The 23,328-nt window shown below is 43.0% G+C and overlaps 1 protein-coding gene across 1 annotated transcript; it reads left to right on the top strand.

The window, feature by feature from the left end:
• The first annotated feature begins 5,076 nt into the window (after positions 1–5,076).
• On the top strand, positions 5,077–22,528 carry LOC139153166 (sulfotransferase 1C2-like). The gene is made up of 8 exons (XM_070726793.1): positions 5,077–5,218; positions 10,091–10,268; positions 11,106–11,231; positions 12,816–12,913; positions 14,830–14,956; positions 18,386–18,480; positions 21,078–21,258; positions 22,196–22,528. The coding sequence occupies exons 2-8, from the start codon at positions 10,112–10,114 to the stop codon at positions 22,306–22,308; spliced, it is 897 nt and encodes a 298-aa protein (XP_070582894.1). The 5' UTR covers positions 5,077–5,218; positions 10,091–10,111; the 3' UTR covers positions 22,309–22,528.
• The last annotated feature ends 800 nt before the right edge of the window (positions 22,529–23,328 follow it).

Below are 23,328 nucleotides of genomic sequence, written 5' to 3'. Positions count from 1 at the left end.
ACCAGGGGAGGGAGCACCTGCCGCTGAGGAGGAGGAGGAAGTGCAAATCACCGCGGCAGCAGGCAGGGGTGGGGAGGCCCCCTGCCACCCTCCTCTGCATGGCCTTTGGAAAGCATGCGCCAGGCTTAATTTTTTAATGCGCTACAGCGCATGTCGCACCTTACAGGGAACATTGGATAGCATCATCGTATTTCTCTTCTTGATGGAGAAAAAGGCAAAAAAAGGCCTGTTTGCTCGTGAAAATTCCTCAGAGAGGGTAAAGATTTTCTTCTTCAGATAAATATTGACCAAGGAAACATCCAAGCCTGAATATGAATGGCTTTATTCTTTAGCTGACAGTGCTGAATTGTTTTAATAAAAATTCCTGTCTCCACATGATCTTGTGCTACCATTGGTAGCAGAAGGTCATCAAACTACTAATAATGGCATTCCTCACAAATACCTCATGACTCAAAATTAACTGGATCACTGTAAAGAGTACCAGATTCTGTGCAGGGGGATGGATCCCCACAAGACAATCCCACTGGAAGTAGAACAGAGCTGTGGAAACTTTTGCATCTCATTTGGAAACCAAGAACCCAGAGTATGGAGGAAGAATGGAGAAGCGCACACGGCAAGAGGCTTGAAGTCCAGTGTTTCCACAGTCTGTTGATTTGGGGAGCCATGTCAGGTGTTGGTCCACTGTGCTTTATTAAGTCCAGGGTCAATGCAGCCGTCTACTGGGAGATTTTGGAGCACTTCATGCTTCCTTCTGCAGACGAGCTTTATGGGGGTGCTGACTTCAATTTTCCAGCAGGATTTGGCACCTGCCTACACTGCCCAAAGCACCAAAACGTGGTTCAATGATTGTGGGGTTACTGAATTAGCTAGCAAACTCGTCTTACCTGAATCCCGTAGAGAATCTATGGGGCATTGCCAAGAGAAAGATGGGAGACGTGAGACTAAACAATGCAGAAGAGCTGAAGGCAACTCATGCCCTCATCATCTCGAGGCTCGACTACTGTAACGCTCTCTACATGGGGCTACTTGGAAACTTCAGGTTGTGCAGAATGCAGCTGTGAGAGCAATCATGGGCTTTCCCAAATATGCCCATGTTACACCAACACTCCACAGTCTGCATTGGTTGCTGATCAGTTTCCGGTCACAATTCAAAGGGTTATGACCTATAAAGCCCTTCATGGCACTGGACCAGATTATTTCAGGGACAGCCTTCTGCTGCACGAATCCCAGCGACCAGTTAGGTCCCACAGAGTGGATCCCGTCAACTAAGCAATGTCGCTTGGCAGGACCCAGGGGAAGAGCCTTCTGTGTGGCAGTCCCGGCCCTCTGGAACCAACTCTCCCCAGAGATTAGAATTGCCCCCACCCTCCTTGCCTTTCATAAGCTGCTTAAAACCCACCTCTGCCGCCAGGCATGGGGGAATTGAGATACTCTTTCCCCTAGGCCTCTACAATTTTATGCATGGTATATCGGTATGTATGTTTGGTTTTTATAATAATGGGTTTTTAACTGTTTTTAGTATTGGATTATTATTATATGCTGTTTTATTACTGTTGTTAGCCGCCCCAAGTCTGCGGAGAGGGGCGGCATACAAATCCAATAAATAAATAAATAAATAAATAAAGAAAGAAAGAAAGAAAGAAAGAAAGAAAGAAAGAAAGAAAGTATTCTAGTCTTCCGTAATATCTCAGCAGTGCCACCAGCTGATAGCTTCCATGCCAAGCCGCATTGAAGCAGTAATTGCTGTAAAAGGGGTCTAAACCAAGTACTGAGTAGATATGCATGCTTCTACTTTTCAGAGGTCCGATATTGTTCTATGTACAATCCTTGTTTTTTATTGATCGCATGTAATATTCTAATTTTCTGTGAAGGCGATTTTGGGGTTTTCATGAGCTGTATCCCATAATCATCACAATTATGACAGATCGAAGCTTGAACTATCTTGCTTTGCATGTAATGAGTCTCTCTCATATACAGTGGTACCTCTACGTACGAACTTAATTCGTTCCGTGACCGGGTTCTTAAGTAGAAAAGTTTGTAAATTTGTAATTTTTCCCATAGGAATCAATGTAAAAGCAAATAATGTAAAAGCAAATTGGGGAAACCACATGGAGGGTGGAGGCCCTGTTTCCTCCCAGGAGATTCCTAGAGAGGCCCCAGGGAGGCTTCTCTCTGCCTTTTCCACTTATGGTTTCGGAGGCTCCGGTTTGTAAGTGGAAAATGGTTCTTGAAAAGCGGCAAAGAAAATCTTGAACACTCGGTTCTTATCTAGAAAAGTTCGTAAGTAGAGGCATTCTTAGGTAGAGGTACCACTGTATTACGTTTCACCTTTTAAGTTGTATTACTGAAATAAATGAACTTTTGCACTAATTTTTTTTGAGTTTCACCTGTAGAGCAAGAAACTATAGTCATTAAGTGAATGAAAATGGTCATTAAATCAACCCATTTTCTACAATGGGCAGTTTTTGCCAGAAACCAGAAGTCACAACTTGCTATCATGTAACTGTGAGATGTTACAAACAGTCATGAATGTGGACCAGGTGCCAAGCACCCAAAATATCATCACTTGACTGCGGGAGGTTGAGGAGACAGCCATCAAAGCTTCAAATATAGTCAAAGTAAGTTTTTGGGGTCCATCGTAATTATGGTTACTAGACTGGACAAAAATCAAGGACTATCTCACATACACAGGGTTTTTTTTAAAAAAAAACCTCTACATATTTGCTGAGGCAAGGTTTACCTTTCTCAGGTAAACATAGCCTGCAGCTGAAATGAGAGAGTCCATTTCATCTAGGCTCTTGCAAGTGTTCCCAGTCTTTGCCAGCTCCCTTAATACTTTCCAACCTCTTACTAATACTTGTAAAACAAGACATTTTCCTTTTAGAGCAAGGATTTTGTCCTGCAGACGTATGATAAACTCTATAATGGCTGTTCTAGCTATCTCATTCAGCCGCGCCCTTAAGGTGAAAAGTTTGTAAGATGAAACAATATTTCCCATAGGAATCAATGGAAAAGTGATTAATGCGTGCAAGCCCAAAATTCACCCCTTTTGCCAGCCGAAGCACCCGTTTTTGCACTGCTGGGATTTCCCTGAGGCTCCCTGGGAAACCCCACCTCCGGACTTCCTTCCGTGTTTTTATGATGCTGCAGGGGAATCCCAGCAGAGGAATCCCAGCAGTGGAAAAATGGGTGCTTCGCTGGCAACGGAAGTCCAGAGGTGGGGTTTCCCAGCAAAGGGAGCATCAGTGAAATCGCAGCATCGCAAAAACACTGAAGTCCTCGAAACCCCACCTCCGGACTTCTCTGTTTTTGCGATGCTGCAATTTCACTGAGGCTCCCCTCGCTGGGAAACCCCACCTCCGGACTTCCATAGCCAGCAAAGCACCCGCTTTTGTGTTGCTGGGATTCCCCTGCAGCATCACAAAAACATGGAAGTCCAGAGGTAGGGTTTCCCATGGAGGGGAGCCTCAGGAGAATCCCAGCATCACAAAAACAGGTGCTTCGTTGGCAACGGAAGTCCAGAGGTGCGGCATCCCAGCGGCGGCGGTGGGTTTGTAAGGTGAAAATAGTTTGTAAGAGGCAAAAAAATCTTAAACCCCGGGTTTGTATCTTGAAAAGTTTGTATCGCGAGGTGTTTGTAAGACGAGGTATCACTGTACTTTACAAGCTCAGGTTAGATTTGATAATACAGTACTGGTTTTCTTACCAGGCTATTTTCCCACATGGTATCTTTTATATGGTGCAAGCTAGACCACAGAAACACAACCAAGAACTAATTACATCATCTAAAAAAGTGAATGTTCTCTCGCAACGTACAGGTACTCCTTGCCTTACAAACACAATTGGCCCCAGAATTTCTGTTGCTAAATGAGACAATTGTTGAGTTATGTTTTCTCCATTTTACAAACTTTCTTGCTATAGTTGTTAAGTGAATCACTGCAATTGTTAAATTAGTGATATGGTGGTTAAGTGAATCTGGCTTGATGATGATGATAGTGATGATGATGATGATTATTATTATTATTATATTAGTAAGAAATTAGTAATTAGTAATTGATAATCGATAATCACCAACCACCAATCGATCATCGATCATTGATCAATCATAGAAATCTAATAAAATTTCACATCTGCTGTACATGGATAACCTGAATGGAAAAACTGAAACTGAAATCCACTCTCTGGCCAACACTATCCGAATCTCCTGGAAGGAAACAGGGCCGGAAAAAGGTGGTGAGAAGCCTCTGTGGGACCTCTCTAGGAATCTCCTGGAAGGAAACAGGGCCGGAAAAGGTGGGGAGAAGCCTTCATGGGGCCTCTAGGAATCTCCTGGGAGGAAACAGGGCCGGGAAAAGGTGGTGAGAAGCCTCTGTGGGACCTCTCTAGGAATCTCCTGGAAGGAAACAGGGCCGGAAAAAGGTGGTGAGAAGCCTCTGTGGGACCTCTCTAGGAATCTCCTGGAAGGAAACAGGGCCGGAAAAGGTGGGGAGAAGCCTTCATGGGGCCTCTAGGAATCTCCTGGAAGGAAACAGGGCCGGGAAAAGGTGGTGAGAAGCCTCTGTGGGACCTCTCTAGGAATCTCCTGGAAGGAAACAGGGCCGGAAAAAGGTGGTGAGAAGCCTCTGTGGGACCTCTCTAGGAATCTCCTGGAAGGAAACAGGGCCGGAAAAGGTGGGGAGAAGCCTTCATGGGGCCTCTCTAGGAATCTCCTGGGAGGAAACAGGGCCTCCACCCTCCCTGTGGTTTCACCAATCACAAGCATTTTTTGCTTTTACATTGATTCCTATGGGAAAAATTGCTTATTTTCTACTTAAGAACGTGGTCACAGAACGAATTAAGTTCATAAGTAGAGGTACCACTGTATTAGCTATGTTCACTGCCTGGGGTTATTTATGAAAATAATAAAAGCAGGATTTAAATAAATGAAATAAATCTCAGACTGCCATGAAAACATGGCTTGTGTAGTCTCCGTTTTTTCCAAAAGTCTATTGAGATAATCATTACCATTTCACTGATCAAATAGTTAAAGCAAATGGACTTTGGAACGAGATACTGGCTCCTTTAAGAAAGTGCTTGGATGCTGAAACTATGATTGCCTTATGTTGACAACAGTCTAATTACTTACACCAAGTTGGGCAGCATTATTTTGCGGAAGCAGCACCTGAGCAGGTTCCCCCTTGAAGTGATCCTGTTGTGTTTGATTGTCACCGAAGGCCAGGTAAGCCCATGTCTCCAGGCTTTATTTTAATTGAAGAGCTATGCTTTTGCAAACTGGAATAAAGAAGATTCTTGAATGAGAAGTGAAAACATTTTCAAAAAATAAAAAAAATAAAAAAGTTCAGTTGCCCTTTGAGAAAAAAACCCCCATGAATAATAAGAATTTTCATATAGACGCTGAACTGCATTGCAGAAAAGATTGGAGAGTTTTTCTCTGTTGCTTCATACTCAGTTGGGACAACAGTCAACCAAAGATGAAGTAGGTAAGACACAAGGAAATCTACTGAGAGGAAGCTTTACAATATCATAAGATACCTAAAGGATTGGGAGTGACATGATAGCAGTATCCCAGTATTTGAGGGGCTGCCTTAAAGATGAGTGGGCTCAACTTATTCTCCTAATAAGTCCAACTGTAGGCAGGACAAGAAACAGAGGGTGGAAACTAATCAAGGAGAGAAGCTATTTGGAATTAAGGAGGAACTCTCTAACAGTGGAGACAAGTAACCAGTGGAACAACTTGCCACCAGAAGTTCTAGGGAAGGGGTCCCCCAAATCTGTCAACATTAAGACTTGTGGACTTCAACTCCCAGCTGAAGAATTCTGGGAGTTGAAGTCCACAAGTCTTAAAGTTGCCAAGTTTGAAGACCTCTGTTGTAGGATTTCCTGGCTAAGCAGAGGGTTGGACTAGAAGACCTCCAAGATCCCTTCCAACTCTGTTGTTCTATTCTAAATGTATTGATTGTTGTTTCATAAGTCAAAGAAGAGCAGCCCTTTGCTGGTTGATGGAAACGGTGCCTAGGGCTGTAATCTTCCATTTCTTCTGTTTTTGAGGCAATAGGGGTTTTTTCTTTCTTTCTTGTTTAAAAAAAATACTAAACTATTTGAGCTTACATTATAATTTCCATAAACTTCCCAACTATGAATGATGCAATAATTCATATGTTGGTGCAATAACATGTAGCTGATTGTTTGTTTGTTTGCTTGCTTGTTTGTTTGTTCGAATAGCACTTTTTAACAGAACCAGCATCTTGCCTCCACAATCTGGGTCCTCATTTTACCCACCTCAGAAGGATGGAAGGCTGAGTCAACCTTGAGCCGGTGATGAGATTTGAACCGCTGACCTGCAGATCTTGCAGTCAGCTTTTAGTGGCCTGCATACTGCAATCTACCTGCTGCGCCACTCCAGCTCTATGACATAATTTGATCAAAGAGGAGTCGAGGTTAATCCTTGATCCAAAATTTAGCCATTCTTGGTATAAGCTATGTCAAATGATATTTGGAAATTCCAGTAGAGCAAGGGACATATTCTTTTCATAGAGGTGCCTTTTAATAAAACCAATATGTTAGCTGGAAAAGGTACTACCGTCTTTCCCCGAAAATAAGACACTGTCTTATATTAATTTTTCCTCCAAAAGTTGTGCTACGTCTTATTTTCGGGGAGTGCCTTGTATCTCTCAAATAAGACAAATTCACAGGCAGAAAAGCTGACACCCCCAAGAAAGTATACCGTACAGTACACTGATTACGGTACGGTACCTGTCAGTATGGCACCCACACACACAAACGACGGCATTTATATGGTACAACAGTATAGTCCCGCTATTGCACCTTCCGGCCACCAGAGGAACTACAGACTACGCACTGTGGTGGAGACTGTAATGGCGGTGAGACAGCAGCAGACTGTGTCTGCTGTACTGGACGGTACAAAGCGATGGAAGGGGCCAGCAGGGGACACCACATTATTACGGTACCGCTATGAACAGCTTTGAATGGTACTGTATGTTTTTCCACCGTACCGTATGTAAACTTGACTACGCCTTATTTTCGGGGGGGTGCCTTATATTAGCAAATTCTGCAAAACCTCTGACATGCCTTACTTTCAGGGTACGTCTTATTTTCGGGGAAACAGGGTACCAAACTCTTTCTGAGTTTTCATTGATTGATTGATTGATATTGATTGATTTTGCAATACAGTATTAGACTAACACAGCTCTCCTAAAATGTGACAGAAAGTCAAGCAATACTTGTACTGAAACATACCCAACTAAACTGAAATTGCCAATAAATTAAATGTAACTTAGATGGGAGGGACTTTCTAGGTATCTAAAGCAATAATTATTTATTCACAAAGTAGAGTCAATAACAAGGTGTGCTTGAGATAAAACAACAAAAGAAACAAAGGTAGAAATATGTAAAAGTACTTATGAGATTAAAAAGTACATGGATATCTTGAAAGTTATTGACTTTGGGAGACTGAACATTCCCCAATAAGGTGGAGAAAGAATTTAGAATTAGAATACTGGCTGAATATGATTAAACACACAAGGAATTTGTCCCTGGTTTAGAGACATAACAATCATAATCATAACAACACCAATACATGGGGACAATAAAGAATATAAAACAGATAATAATGATGCTACAGCAGGGGTGGGCAGCAGGCAGGACGGGATGGAATGCAGTTCCGCCGGCTCCAGTTGATCGGCGGCTGTCACTTCCTGGATTACTGGTCTCGGCTCAGCTCTCCTTTTTTCCCCCTGCTGCTGCATCTGCGCTCCTTGCTTTTTTCCTCTTTCCTCCTTCCTGGCCTCAGACAAGCTTCCCTCTCTCCTGCCTCACACGGCCACCACCCGCCTGAGGTGCAAGCAGAAGGCGTGGGTGGAAGTGGCTCTGGCAGCATTTATGCTTCTGGCAGCACTTGTTCGCCTGGCTACCCAGCCTGAGGTGGGGGGGGGGGCGCGACCCAGGAAGGAGAGCGCAGGAAATGTGAAGCAAATTGTCAGCGAGTGACACTGGTAAGTTTGTAAGTCAAGGACTTGTAGTTCACTTCAACGATGATCGTCATACAAGCCATTCCCACCTGATCACATGGCTGGCAAGCCACTCCTACTACCATTACATCACACCCACAAAATAAGCCACACCCACAGTGTGGCAGTAAAAGTTTTGGCTGCCCATTACTGTACTACAGTCATGCAACATGGGTAAATATTTCAGATTCAGACTTTTATTCAATGTCTTGAGAGACTTTCAAAACAGAAAGGAGACTTTTTTCCACATTAAATACCGGGTGAGTCACAACACATGTGATGTAGCTGGTGTATGTAAGGAAAGTCATTTGCAAGCACAATTTGCAAATTACTCTGAAAGTTATTTCCAAGTAATTTGCATTCTTTACAAATTACTCTTTCCCATGTGGCTTAAAAAGCATTTACAGGAAGTTCTCAATTTACGACCACAATTGATCCAGAATTTCTGTTGTTAAGTGAGACATGTCAAGTGAGTTTTGTCCCATTTTACAACTTTTCTTGCCACCATCTGGCAACACATGGCAATTGTGAATGTAAAGCGAGGACTACCGCAGAGGTGGGTTCCCGCCTGTTTGGACTTTTTCTATAGAACCAGTAATGGGAATTTCCCCCCACTAGTCAAATGGTAGCAATGGCAGGCTGGACACGCCCCTGAACCAATCCTCTGGCTTGGAATCCATCCACTGGAGCCAAATGTACTTGAAAATAACACTCTGCACATGTGCAAAGCCTCCTGTGCATATGCAGACCAGTTAATTCCGTACCGGTAGGGAAAGTAAGTAGAATCTACACTGGATATAAGAATCCAAAGAGGACTTAGCATCTGGCTGCAGAGATGGAGGTCTTAGGGTTGGGACTCTGTTGTAGTTAGCTCTGGCCCAGCTCCTGCCCCAAGGTATGTGGATGTGGGGGAGACATCCACATGCCGCAGGCCTTTTTTTTGCTCCCAGTGGAATCTGCTGATGAAGGCTCCTCTGAACAAGAAGACCTGAGTGACAGGGAGGATGAGAGTGTGGCAGACAGCTCAGTAGGAGACCAATTATCTATCTCCTCCTTGGATTCGGAACAAGAGGTAATGATACAGCCACGCATGCGGAGAGCGATGCATAGGCAGCAACAACTAAGAGATTATTATCAAAGAAAATGCGGCCACGTAGTTGAGTGGGGCTGTGGTAATTAGTGAGGCTGCTATAAAGAGCAGCGTGTGGGTTTGGCCATTGTGGAGGATTATCTGATCCTTGTGTTTTGTGCCTGTTTTGCTGACTTCGACCTTGGTGTATTTATTTTTCCCTGCTTTGAAACTAAATCAGAGCAAAGTGTGTTTCACTTCATGAAAGAAGGACTGTGAATTGCCTCACAGCTGCAAGCTAAGTATCTCAGAACTGAGAAGGGACTTCTACAAATTACCAAGTTTGTTTGGAAACGAGTGCTCTTTGCTATACAAAAAGAGGGCTTAGTTTATTTGAATTTTTGTTATAAAGAACATTGTTTTGAATTTTCAAACATGTGTGTGTGCGAAATTTGTACCTGTGAATTTTCGAGAGGATTCTACCAGAGAGCCCGACAGAACAGACTCCGAGCTTTTTTTGGACCTTATTGCACATTGCCCTCCCAAACCCGTTTCCCCTCAGTTCCCCCTTCCTAGACACATAGAGTGTCAAGCCGGTGCAGAAGTTGGTGATAAGTCAATGGCTTGCCACACTATTTATAGAAGGCCTGATGTTTATGGGAACTTGGGAGGAGTGATTTTCATGAAGGCAACAGATGCAGCCACCAAGTATTATTTTGTGTGGTTCAAGGACATCCTATGCTCATCCACTTGGGGGGAAGCGAAAGGAGGACTGGCACAATCTGAATGGGCAACGTGACAATTTTGTGGGTGGGGGACAAGGGATGTGAACTTTCAACTGGGTAGGGAAACTCTGATTCAGGTTTTCCAGTGTAGGTGCCAGGATGGCTCCGGAAATAAATTTGAATTCTGATTTAGTTCAGATGTTACCTGGAACCTTGACATAAAAAATGTTTGAAGATCTCCAGGGAAGATTTTGTTTTGTTTTCCCCAGGTTTCTCCCCCTGTCTTGTCCATGGAGCAAGGGAAAGATCCCATGGCAGAAACCCGGTCTGCACTAGGTGAGGTGGAACGAATTCCCTTACCAAAAAGCACTTGTGATGAATGGGACCGGATCCAGTGCTTCCAAACCAAGTCAGATGACATACTTCTTTGTACTTACCCCAAATCAGGTAAGGATCTAGAGGCGAAGTCATGTCCAATTTGTGAATATATGCTGGTAGTACACCAAGGTACCTATAGAGCAGGGGTGCCATTTGTTAAAGAGTGTGCAGAGTGATCCCTGAGTTATCAAGAATGCACATGTGCAAAGGAAACATGGAATCCTAGCAGATATCCAGTAGATAGTCAGGAGATATGAGTCATGGTTCAGTCATACAAACCAGATACGGTACATTGATGCATACAAAATAATATTTACTTTAACAAATATAGTAGTCAAGTATGTTCTATTATTAGCTTAAAAATAAGAATGTTAATGCAATAGTAAATAATATAAATTACAAATGATACATTACCAATTAAACCATTGGTGTTAATACCGCTAAGAACAAAAGGAGGCTGACATCATAGCCAGCAGAAGGAGGGGAGGGAAAATATATTATATGCTTGTCTTTCAATTTTCATATGTGTATTGTATATTGTTTAGATGTAATGTTATGTCTGATTTTTACTATTTTTAATGTTTATATGTACAGTAAATAAAAATTATTATTAAAAAAAATAAATAAATTCAGTTACTGTGGATTTACCAACCACGTCTGCTGGAAGTTTGTTCCAAGAATCTACTACTATTTTCTCATGTTGCTTTTGATCTTTCCCCCAACTAAAGGTTCCAGCCTCCAGAGGGCCTCTCGGCGGGCAGGGGAAGCTGTTTTCGCCCTCCCCAGGCATTGAATTATGGGTGTGGGGCATGCCCACTCTCTTTCGACACCCAGGGGAAAAAAGGTTCACCATCATTGGAATAGATGAATGTTCATTTCTCTCTCTCTCTCTCCCAACCCCCTTAGGTACCACTTGGATACAAGAGATAGTGGATATGATCCAACAAGAAGGTGACCTGGAGAAATGTCAGAGAGCCCCCGTGCATCATCGACACCCATTCATTGAATGGGCAAGGCCATTCCAGACCTCGGGTAGCCTTCCTTTTTCTACACAAAAGTCTGGGGTCAACTGTCCAGCGGGGCAGGGGGGAAATAGCTGAAGATGCCCCACCACGGATTTATTTATTTATTATTTATTTATCAGATTTGTATGCCGCCCCTCTCCGCAGACTCGGGGCGGCTAACAGCAGCAATAATACAATGTAAACAAATATTTAAGTTAATTTAAAACCCCAATTTAGAAACCAATCATACATACTGACATACCATGCATAAATTTTATAAGCCTAGGGGGAGGGAGAGTCTCAATTCCCCCATGCCTGACGACAGAGGTGGGTTTTAAGGAGCTTACGAAAGGCAAGGAGGGTGGGGGCAACTCTGATATCTGGGGGGAGTTGGTTCCAAAGGGTCGGGGCCGCCACAGAGAAGGCTCTTCCCCTGGGTCCTGCCAAATGACATTGTTTAGTCGACAGGACCCGGAGAAGGCCAACTCTGTGGGACCTAACTGGTCGCTGGGATTCATGTGGCAGAAGGCGGTCCCGGAGGTATTCTGGTCCGGTGCCATGAAGGGCTTTATAGGTCATAACCAACACTTTGAATTGTGACCGGAAACTGATCGGCAACCAGTGCAGACTGCGGAGTGTTGGTGTGACATGGGCGTATTTAGGAAAGCCCATGACTGCTCTCGCAGCTGCATTCTGCACGATCTGAAGTTTCCGAACACTTTTCAAAGGTTGCCCCATGTAGAGAGCATTACAGTAGTCGAGCCTTAAGGTGATGAGGGCATGAGTGACTGTGAGCAATCCTCAGCCAATCTATAATGCTTCAGTTCTATGTTAGCAAAAACGTCAGGAGAGATGGATTTAGAGGCAGTGATTTCTGACAGTCTCAAAATGGGTGAACAGAACAGTGAGGCAGTAGGGAAAGTGAGTAGGATGCTTGGCTGCATAGCTAGAGGTATAACAAGCATGAAGAGGGAGATTGTGATCCCGCTGTATAGAGCGCTGGTGAGACCACATTCTGTGGTCAGTTCTGGAGACCTCACCTACAAAAAGATATTGACAAAATTGAACAGGTCCAAAGACGGGCTGCAAAAATGGTGGAAGGTCTTAAGCATAAAACTTATCAGGAAAGACTTCGTGAACTCCGTCTGTATAGTCTGGAGGACCGAAGGGAAAGAGGGGAAATGATCGAAACATTTAAATATGTGAAAGGGTTAAATAAGGTTCAGGAGAGAAGTGTTTTTAATAGGAAAGTGAACACAAGAACAAGGGGACACAATCTGAAGTTAGTTGGGGGAAAGATCAAAAGCAACATGAGAACATATTATTTTACTGAAAGAGTAGTACAGTAGATCCTTGGAACAAACTTCCAGCAGACGTGGTTGGTAAATCCACAGTAACTGAATTTAAAAATGCCTGGGATAAACATATATCCATCCTAAGATAAAATACAGGAAATAGTATAAGGGCAGACTAGATGGACCATGAGGTCTTTTTCTGCTGTCAATCTTCTATGTTTCTATAAAAGTACCCTTCCCAGACATGTTCTGACCATCCATTCAGGCGTAAATATGGATTCTTCTCACCCCTCTGGTCTTCTGTGTCCTTTAACCAGGAGTGGACCAAGCTGACAAGATGCTTTCCCCAAGGACCCTCAAGACTCACCTTCCTATCCAGCTGCTCCCTAAGTCTTTCTGGACAGAAAACTGTAAGGTATTTCTTGTTGCGGCCAAACTAGAGGTGGGATTCAGCAGGTCCTGACCAGTCCTGGAGAACCAGTAGCAGAAATTTTGAGTAATTCAGAGAACCGGTAAATACGATCTCTGACCGGCCCCGGCGTCATCTATCCCCTGCCTCCTGAGTCCCAGCTCTAAACCTAACCCAGTCATGGCGAACCTTTTTTTCCTTGGGTGCCAAAGGAGCAAATGTATGCACTATTGCACATGCCCGAGTGCCCACACCCATAAATCAATACAAGCAACTTACAGCCAAAAAAAAGTTAAAAAGTTAAAGCCAAGGAAGAAAAATAAGGAGGAGGGGGCTCAGGATGGAATGCGTGCCTCAAGACAGCTTATATATCCTGGTTGCTCCTACCTTAGTCCCTTGCCACCAAAATGTTTGTCTGAATGGGATGAAATTCTTCTTTCCTACACAGCCAATTGTGTACCTTTGGGGGAAAGGAGAATACTGTATACCTCTTATCTTATACACTCCTCCACTTGAAACAGAATACCCTACAAAAATAGACTAATCCTGGGTCTAGAAAGCTTAGAACTATGACGCCTAAAACACTATTTAAGTATTGCCCACAAGATCATATGCTGCAACATCCTGCCTGTCAATGACTAAGTCATCTTCAACCACAACAACACAAGAGCACGCAACAGATTCAAACTTAATATTAACCGCTCCAGACTTGATGTAAAGAATATGACTTTAGCAATCGAGTTGTCGAAGCGTGGAACTCATTACCGGACTCAATAGTGTCAACCCCTAACCCCCAACACTTCTCCCTTAGACTATCCACGATTGACCTCTCCAGGTTCCTAAGAGGTCAGTAAGGGGCGTACATCAGTGCACTAGTGTGCCTTTGATCCCCTGTCCAATTGTCTCTCTTTTATCTCATATATCATATATATTTTCTTCCTTTCATATATCTTCTCTATTTTTATATATTTTCTTCCATCCTTTTCTTTATATATATTACTACATGTCTATTCTCTTCTATATGTATTGTGTATTGGGAAAAATAAATAAATAAATAAATAAATAAATAAATAAATATCTTCTATTGCAGAAAAAAGATTTCTTGTCAGGACTGGATTAAGGCCAAATGATGCCCTAAGCAGAGATTAACAATGATCAATAATGAGTTCCTTGCCCCTTCCATTACTTAACTGACATTAACTCTCAATCAGGGTTGAAAACTAGAGTCGATGGCAGTGAAAGGGTTAATTGCATGATACAATAGGCAGGACCTCTCTGTGGGCCACGCCCCTCTTCCCTTGATGCTAGTGTTTTTCACCACTTGACCACTTTAATATATATGGACTTCAACTCCCAGAATTCTCCAGCCAGAATTCTGGGAGTTGCAGTCCACATGTCTCAAAGTTGCCATGATTGAGACACAGTGCAAGTACATGCTTCTTTTATATATTGTTTCACCCAGAGATCCTCCTCCTCCTCCTCCTCCTTCAACTTCTCCTCCTCCTTCTCTTTCTTCTGTTTTTTCTTCACTTTCTCCAACTTTTTCTCCTACTTCTCTTTCTCCTTCTATTTTTTCTTCTCCTTCTCCTCCTTCAACTTTTTCTCCTTCTTCTCTTTCTTCTTCTTCTCCTCCTCTTTCATCTTCTTCTTTTTCTCCTTCTTCTCTTTCTTCTTCTTCTCCTCCTCTTTCATCTTCTTCTTCTTTTTCTTCTTCTTCTCCTTCTTTTTCTTCCTCCTCCCCTTCTCCTTCTCCTCCTTTTTCTCCTTCTGATTCTCCTTTTTCTCTTTCTTCCTCTATTTCTTCTCCTTCTTCTCCTTCCTCCTCCTACCCCCCTTCTCCTTCTTCCTCTCCTTCCCCTCCTCCCTCTTCCTCCTCCCTCCCTTCGCCTTCTTATTCTTCTTCCTCACCTTCTTCACCTTAGTTCATTTACATGGCAAGAAATCCCAAGGATTGCCTGGTGTCCTATTTCCATTTTCAAAGAATGAACAAAGCATTACCCCACCCTGGAACATGGGAGGAATATTTGGAGACTTTCATGGCAGGCAAAGGTAAGCCAAACATACCTACCTCGTTTTTGGAAAGGAATGGGTCATTGGGAGGTGGGGATTTTCAGTAAAGGGTGGGAAGAAGGAAAAAGGCTCTAGAAATAAAATGGAGGCTGACTTGCAATGAAAGGTTTATTTGGTTTCCAGAAACTTCGGTGACAGCAGCAATATTTCTAGGGTGGCTGACAAAATGTATGAGTGAGTGGATGGATTTTTATAGGATTCTGAGGTTTTGTGATTGAGATACTTTAAGGCAGTGATGGCGAAACTATGGCACAGGTGCCACAGGTGGCAGACGGAACCATATCTGTTGGCACATTAGCTATTGCCCTAACAAAAAGATATTGACAAAATTGAACAGGTCCAAAGACGGGCTACAAGAATGGTGGAAGGCCTTAAGCATAAAACGTATCAGGAAAGACTTAATGAACTCAATCTGTATAGTCTGGAGGACAGAATGAAAAGGGGGGACATGATCGAAACATTTAAATATATTAAAGGGTCAAATAAGGTTCAGGAGGGAAGTGTTTTTAATAGGAAAGTGAACACAAGAACAAGGGGACACAATCTGAAGTTAGTTGGGGGAAAGATCAAAAGCAACATGAGAAAATATTATTTCACTGAAAGAGTAGTAGATCCTTGGAACAAACTTCCAGCAGACGTGGTAGATAAATCCACAGTCACTGAATTTAAACATGCCTGGGATAAACACATATCCATCCTAAGATAAAATACAGAAAATAATATAAGGGCAGACTAGATGGACCAGGAGGTCTTTTTCTGCCGTCAGACTTCTATGTTTCTATGTTTCTAACTGAGCTCCAATATGCATGTCTGTGCTGGCCAGCTGATTTTTGGCTCACACAGAGGCTCTGGGAGGGCGTTTTTGGCTTCCAGAGAGCCTTCAGTGGGATGGGGGAAGGCTTTTTTACTCTTTCCCCCCCCCCTCGGCTCCAGGGAAGCCTTTGGAGCCTGGGGAGAGCGAAACATGATCCTACGGGGCCCACCAGAAGTTGGGGGGCATTGAATTATGGGTGTGGGCACTCGCTCATGTGCGATAGCGCGCACATACGCTCTTTCAGCACCTGAGGGAAAAAAGGTTCACCATCACTGCTTTAGGGGGTTGTGCAGTGCAATGGGCCTTGTGTCTTTTGCTATTCTAAAGGTGCTGGGTAAATCCTATTATGTCCTTGTTAGCATACTGTATGTAACTATGTTGGGTGTTGCAATACAGGAGCTAAAAAATGTCAGTTTAAGACTACTGTATACCTTTAAGAAACATTTGCTGGTTGGCCGTAAGAGAGTACCAAGGCTATCCTCCTGGGGGAGCTCTTTACTAGAGATGTTTCTATTTGCTGTGTGCTATATTTTTGCGCTAACCAGGTTTGTAAACCATTATTGGGATTATATGTGCATGGTATTTGGACTGTGTAACTACTATTTCTTGTTTGCCTATTTGTAAAGAATAATATTGTTCTATTTTGTACTAAGTCTGATTCATTGACAGACTAACCCACATTGCAACATTAACTCTACTTAAAGTTTGTTGATGGTTTGTTATCTAGACATTTTAACAGTCCTAAAGGAAGGATCCTGTCTTTAGAATTGGTGTGTGTGTGTGTTAATGTAGATTTTAATCCTATCAGCTCCAGTCTTCTATGCTTTTTATAATTATAACAGAGTTGGAAGGGATCTTGGAGGTCTTCTAGACCAACCCCCTGCTTAGGCAGAAAACCCTACACTACTTCAGACTGATGGTTATTAGGGGTGTGGAATATGGGAGGGCATAGGAGTGAAAAATGTATACAATGCAATATTCTGTGCAGATTAGTTAGCTGAGAAACACAAATAATTTTTCCATGGTTTCTCTGGTATCAATATGCATATTAATCTGTTCTTTTTATATTTTGTTCAAAATAAAATTTTTGCTTTTGTTATTTTAGGTCTCCTGGGTTTTTTTCTGACAGCTCAACTGGCCAGACACTGTCATTTGGGTTACTACATCAAACTGACTTTTAAATTGGACCTAAACAGTGTGGTCAGGCAGTAGGGAAAGCAAGCAGAATGCTTGGCTGCATAGCTAGAGGTATAACAAGCAGGAAGAGGGAGATTGTGATCCCGCTGTATAGAGCGCTGTTGAGAGACCACATTTGGAATCCTGTGCTCAGCTCTGGAGACCTCACCTACAAAAAGATACTGTATTGATAAAATTGAACGGGTCCAAAGACGGGCTACAAAAATGGTGGAAGGTCTTAAGCATAAAACCTATCAGGAAAGACTTCATGAACTCAATCCGTATAGTCTGGAGGACAGAAGGGAAAGGGGGGACATGGTCAGATCATTTTAATATGTTAAAGAGTTAAATAAGGTTCAGGAGGGAAGTGTTTTTAGAAGGAAGGTGAACACAAGAACAAGGGGGCACAATCTGAGGTTAGTTGGGGGAAAGATCAGAAGCAACATGAGAAAATATTATTTTACTGAAAGAGTAGTAGATCCTTGGAACAAATTCCAAACCTCCAGCAGACATGGTTGGTAAATCCACAGTAACTGAATTTAAACATGCCTGGGATAAACATAGATCCATCTTAAGATAAAATACAGGAAATAGTATAAGGGCAGACTAGATGGACCATGAGGTCTTTTTCTGCTGCCAATCTTCTATGTTTCTATATTTCTAAACATCTCCTACCAACTCTGAGCTGTAACGATGAGAAATGCAATGGAACCACAGCAAGCATGTAATTTCCACCTTTTTTATGGTGAATGTCAAGAGGATCGGGGGCCATTTTATAAAGTTTTCAGGGTCTGAGCCAATGGTGGGTTCCTACTGGTATGGTACGGTGCGCATCACCGGTAGCAGCCCACGGGTGATGTCACCAGCCCAGTGCTATTACTTTTTTCTATTTTGGGAGGGATTTTTTATTTTTCTTTTCTGAGCATGAGCAAAAGCTGAGTTTTTGGCACTGCACATGCATCGCGATTTTGTTTTTGGCGGGTTTTTTTGCCCTTCGGAGTATGTGCAGAAGCTGAGTTCCGGCACTATACATGCGGCAGCCATCTATTTTTCAGCTTTGTGCTATGCAGGAGGGAGCAAACTGGTAGAGCGGTAAGTCAGAACTAGGGGTGGGCTACTGCCTGGACGAGGGGTGCGGGGGAACGCAGTGGGGTAGCGAAAATGGAGCTCCACCCCAGAGCACCCAATTTGCACTGAAAGAAGTTGAAAGAAAATGCAGGGCGTCCTGCATAAGCTACATCCACAGTGGGGTAGTAAAAATTTTGGTAGCCCTTCACTGGTCACAACCCACCTGTAGTCTGCGTGGAAAAGAGAAGGGGGGGGCAAGCATAGGAGAATAATGTTGTTGTGTGTCTCACTAAAATCTTTCCCCCTCAACATAATAGTTTCCTTCCTTTCTCTGTTCTGTATCTTTCCAGTGGCCTGGGGCTCTTGGTACAATCACGTAAAGGATTGGTGGAAAGCAAAGGATACTTATTGTGTCCTGTATCTTTTTTACGAAGACATTAAAAAGGTGAGTTCTGGAAGGAAAACGGGAATGGGAATAGAGCGGGAAAACCATGGTGATTTTTCCCCCCACTGTAGCATCTCCTCCTGCAGCAAGGGTGAAATGAGAATTCTTTTCCTCTGTATGTGATCCCAGAATTTTATTACTTTTTTTTTTGTAATAAGATAACAATAATCTCCTCTTGTAGGAACATGGCACAATTGCTTGGGAAATGTTATGCAAATACAGTGTTTCCTCGATTTTCGCAGGGGATGCGTTCTGAGACCACCCGCGAAAGTCGAATTTCCGCGAAGTACAGATGCGGAAGTAAATACACTATTTTTGGCTATGAACAGTATCATAAGCCTTCCCTTAACACTTTAAACCCCTAAATTGCAATTTCCCATTCCTTTAGCAACCATTTAGATTATTACTCACCACATTTATTTATTAAAGTTTATTTTAAAAAAATATTTATTAAAGGCGGACGAAAGTTTGGCAATGACATAGGACGTCATCGGGCGGGGAAAACCATGGTATGGGGGGGGGGAACCGCAAAGTATTTTTTAATTAATATTTTTGAAAAACCGTGGTATAGACTTTTTGCTAAGTTCGAACCCGTGAAAATCGAGGGATCACTGTAAACTGTTACAGAGCTTGAGTTAGGGTCTGTGCTGCCATGACATTCTTTCGGTCTACTTTTTGAAAGTTAGTAGGGTTGTAGCTTTGAAGATTTGCACATTATTTTTTTCTTCTTCTTAACATTTTTTCCTGCAAATGCAAGCTTCTTCTTTTTTTTTTTTTTTTAGATCAAGGAGTAATATATTTTTGGTCGAAACAGGAATTGATCAATTGGCTTGTTGCCTGAGGTAGTGGACTGAGAGAGAATGCCTGGCCCAGGGTTATCCAATCAGCTTTCATGCTGAAGGTGGGACTAGATTTTTCAGTTTCCTAGTGATTGGCCCAAAGTCACCCAGCTGACTTTCATGCCTAAAGCGGGACTAGAACTTCTATCTCCTGGTTATTGGCTCAAAGTCATCAAGCCAGCTTCCATGCCTAAGGCAGGACTAGAACTAACATTTTTCTGATTTCCAGCCTGGCAATTTTGCAGTTTGTTTATTGTGACTGGATATTTTATTAGCATGAGAATGAGTTACTAGCAGGTAGCCAACATGTGCAGGCAGGGGTTGCTACTTACTGCTGCTACTGATGCAATGCATGCACAGCTTTGAGTCGCTGGTGTGAGCATGCATGCGCCCCATGAGATTTTGCTTCTGCACATGCGCAGGAAGCAAAATCTTGCGAGAGGGTGCATGCACATGAGATTTAGATGATTTTTTTTTTTGCTTCAGAGCACACACAAAATTGCCAAAATCTCTCTCACACATCTCACAAGATTTTGCTGAAATCTCTCACACATCTCCTCATGAGATTTTGCTGAAATCTCTCCTACACATCTCCTCACGAGATTTTGCCAAAATTTCTCTCATGTCTATTCATGAGAGTTTGCCAAAATCTCTCTCACACATCTCTTCATGAGATTTTGCTGAAATCTCTCTCCTACACATCTCCTCACGAGATTTTGCCAAAATCTCTCACACATCTCCTCATGAGATTTTGCTGAAATCTCTCTCCTACACATCTCCTCACGAGATTTTTCCAAAATTTCTCTCATGTCTATTCATGAGAGTTTGCCAAAATCTCTCTCACACATCTCTTCATGAGATTTTGCTGAAATCTCTCTCCTACACATCTCCTCATGAGATTTTGCCAAAATCTCTCACACATCTCCTCATGAGATTTTGCTGAAATCTCTCTCCTACACATCTCCTCACGAGATTTTTCCAAAATCTCTCACACATCTCCTCATGAGATTTTGCTGAAATCTCTCTCCTACACATCTCCTCACGAGATTTTTCCAAAATCTCTCACACATCTCCTCATGAGATTTTGCCAAAATCTCTCCTACACATCTCCTCACAAGATTTTGCCTAAATCTCTCTCACGTCTCTTCACGAGATTTTGCCACAATCTCTCTCACACATCTCACGAGATTTTGCCGAAATCTCTCTCACATCTCTTCACGAGATTTTGCCACAATCTCTCTCACACATCTCACGAGATTTTGCCAAAATCTCTCTCATGTCTCTTCATGAGATTTTGCCAAAATCTCTCTCACACATCTCCTCACAAGATTTTGCTTCCTGCGCATACATGGATCCCAATGATATGGAGCTGCATGCACAGTTCCATTTTTGCTACCGGTGCGCAGTGTGGCACGTTAGCAAGCCGATACTGAACATACGTGTATCTCTTGGACAGCCAGGAGGCAGCACTGTCTGGAAAATGATGGGGGTCGGGTCATCATGGCATACCTTGAACCAGTTTGTGGGGCTTGGGGACTGGGGCCCAAAGTCACCCAATTTTCCAAGCAGACTATTTGGTGTGATTACAGGGATGGTTGGTGATTGGAAGAGCCACTTCAAGGTGGCTCCAAATGAACAGTTTGATGAAGCCTACCCCCAAAAAAAATTAAAAAAATCAGATATTGACTTGACTTTCACTGTGGAACATTCTCTTCTGCTTCTCCTTTATCTATCTCTGCTATGCTCCATCTCATACAGGACCCAAGGCATGAAATCCAGAAGATAATGCAATTTATAGGAAAGTCGTTAGACACGGCAACTCTAGACAAGATTGTGCATCATACCTCCTTCGAAGTCATGAAGCACAACCCCATGGTCAACCGAGCAAATGCTCCCCTATCCGTCATGGACCAGTCCATTTCTCCATTCATGCGCAAAGGTACACTTTCTCCCACCCCCGTCAAGTCAGTAGAAGTGGACTGTCTTTATGTATCCCACATTGCAAGAATTTGAGAGGAATACAAGAGAAATACGTTAGTTTTGGAACATGCGTGCAAGGAACGGTAGTGTTCCTTCATGATGATTTATTGAGACCTGGAGCCATATCTGCTGGCACGCGAGCTGTTGCCCTACCTCAGCTGCAACATGCACGTGTATGCTAGCCAGCTGACTTAACAACTGTGACAAGAACGGTCATTAAATGGAACACAACAAATGTGTCACTTAGCAACAGAAATTTTGGGTTCAATTGGGATCGCAAATAGAGGATTGCCTGTATTCTTATTGCAGTTCTCTTTTGTTGATATTTGCAGTTCAGAGGAAACTACTCTGAACTGCAGAATACCTCCGGGACCGTCTTCTGCCGCACAAATCCCAGCGGCCGATTAGGTCCCACAGAGTTGGACTTCTCTGGGTCCCGTTGACTAAACAATGTTGTCTGGCGGGACCCAGGGGAAGAGCCTTCTCTGTGGTGGCCCGGGGCCCTCTGGAAATAGCTCCCCCTGGAGATTTAAACTGCTTCTACCCTCCTCGCCTTCCTTAAAATGCTGAAGACTCACCTCTGTCGCCAGACTTGGGGGGATTCATGTCCCCCCCTTTTCTGACTTCTGTATTATGACTAGTTGGATTGAGTGTGCATGACTGTGTAGTAGATGTTTTTTATGATAATGTATTTTAAATTAATTTTTTAATTTTTTAATATTAGATTTGTACTGGATTGTATTGCCATTAATGTTGTGAGCCGCCCCAAGTCTTCGGAGAGGGGCAGCATACAAATCTAATAATTATTACTGTCCAGCATTGCTTTTCTGACTACCTCTTGTAGAAAGCATCACTTAAAATTTCTAAGCAGACTTTGTGGTGTGATTGCTTTACAGGGATGGTCGGTGATTGGAAGAACCACTTCACAGTGGCCCAAAATGAGCGGTTTGATGAAGACTACCAGAAAAAAATGTCTGACACCGATTTGACTTTCACTATGGAACTCTAAGGATCCTTCTGGTTTTCATTTCGCTCGTTTTCTTGCTATCACAGTCTGACATGGTTCTCCTATTACAGTCTCCATAGTGCTAGAAGTCTGGATGGTTAATGTTAGGCTGTGCTTTCTGGAGCCTTACTTCTAGTTCTGTAGATCCCATATTTTGTTAAATGGATAAAAAACACAATGATCTTTAAAATTGGAATTTCTGATTAAAAAAATGAAAAATACACTGACTGCTTCCAACTAATTTTAATTTGTTTCATTCTAAATGAAGGGAAAACATATTATGGGCCGTGATGGGATCCTCCAGGTACGCAGAACCAATAGAAAAAGTTTGGTCCAGTACATAGTACTGTAGAAAAATTTTGAATTTTTTAATTTTTCTCCTTTTTTTGGGTCTGGGTATGTTTTTCCTATCGCAGTAAATTAGGTTGAATGGGTATAATTTTAGAAGATCTCTCTCTCTCTCTCTCTCTCTCTCTCTCTCTCTCTCTCTCTCTCTCTCTCTCTCTCTCTCTCTCTCTCCATACATATACGATTTATATAGTAGATAAGGTATAATGTGCCTGTGTGCAATATATATGTTTACATATAGCATATACAGTGGAACCTCTACCTGCGAACGCCTCTACTGACCAACTTTTCTAGATACCAACCGGGTGTTCAACATTTTTTTTGCCTCTTCTCACAAACCATTTTACACTTACAAAATTTTTCCCCACCTCGGATCGCCTTTAAAGAGGTTGGGAGGAGTGGGTGGAAGCCAGTGGGGAGAGGCGCGACCTGCCCAGGAGAGCTGGGTGCCGTCCAAGCCAAGCTTCCCAGCCGGAGGAGGCTGCTGTGGCGACAAGGGAGGTGTTGGCGCCCTCCTCCTCCTTCCCCTCCTCTCTCTCTCTGCCTCCGCTTCTCCCCACGGTGTCCTTCTAGCAGGCGGGAGCGAGAGCGAGCAAGAGAGATGAGCCTTCTCCAGCCGCGTGTCGGGAGCTCCGGTGGGGCGGAGCAGCAGACCGGACGGGCAGAGTTGCCCCA

Source organism: Erythrolamprus reginae, chromosome Z, assembly GCF_031021105.1.
Source record: "Erythrolamprus reginae isolate rEryReg1 chromosome Z, rEryReg1.hap1, whole genome shotgun sequence".
In the NCBI taxonomy this organism is placed as follows: domain Eukaryota; kingdom Metazoa; phylum Chordata; class Lepidosauria; order Squamata; family Dipsadidae; genus Erythrolamprus; species Erythrolamprus reginae.
Note: the sequence above shows the minus strand (reverse complement) of the source record. Positions and strands in the feature narration are given on the sequence as shown.

Coding starts and splice junctions, on each gene's coding strand:
- LOC139153166 (XM_070726793.1), top strand. CDS start 10,112: ATGGAGCAAGGGAAAGATCCCATGGCAGAAACCCGGTCTGCACTAGGT. Junction 18,481..21,077: donor TTTACGAAGACATTAAAAAG/GTGAGTTCTGGA, acceptor CATCTCATACAG/GACCCAAGGCATGAAATCCA. Junction 21,259..22,195: donor TTCTCCATTCATGCGCAAAG/GTACACTTTCTC, acceptor ATTGCTTTACAG/GGATGGTCGGTGATTGGAAG.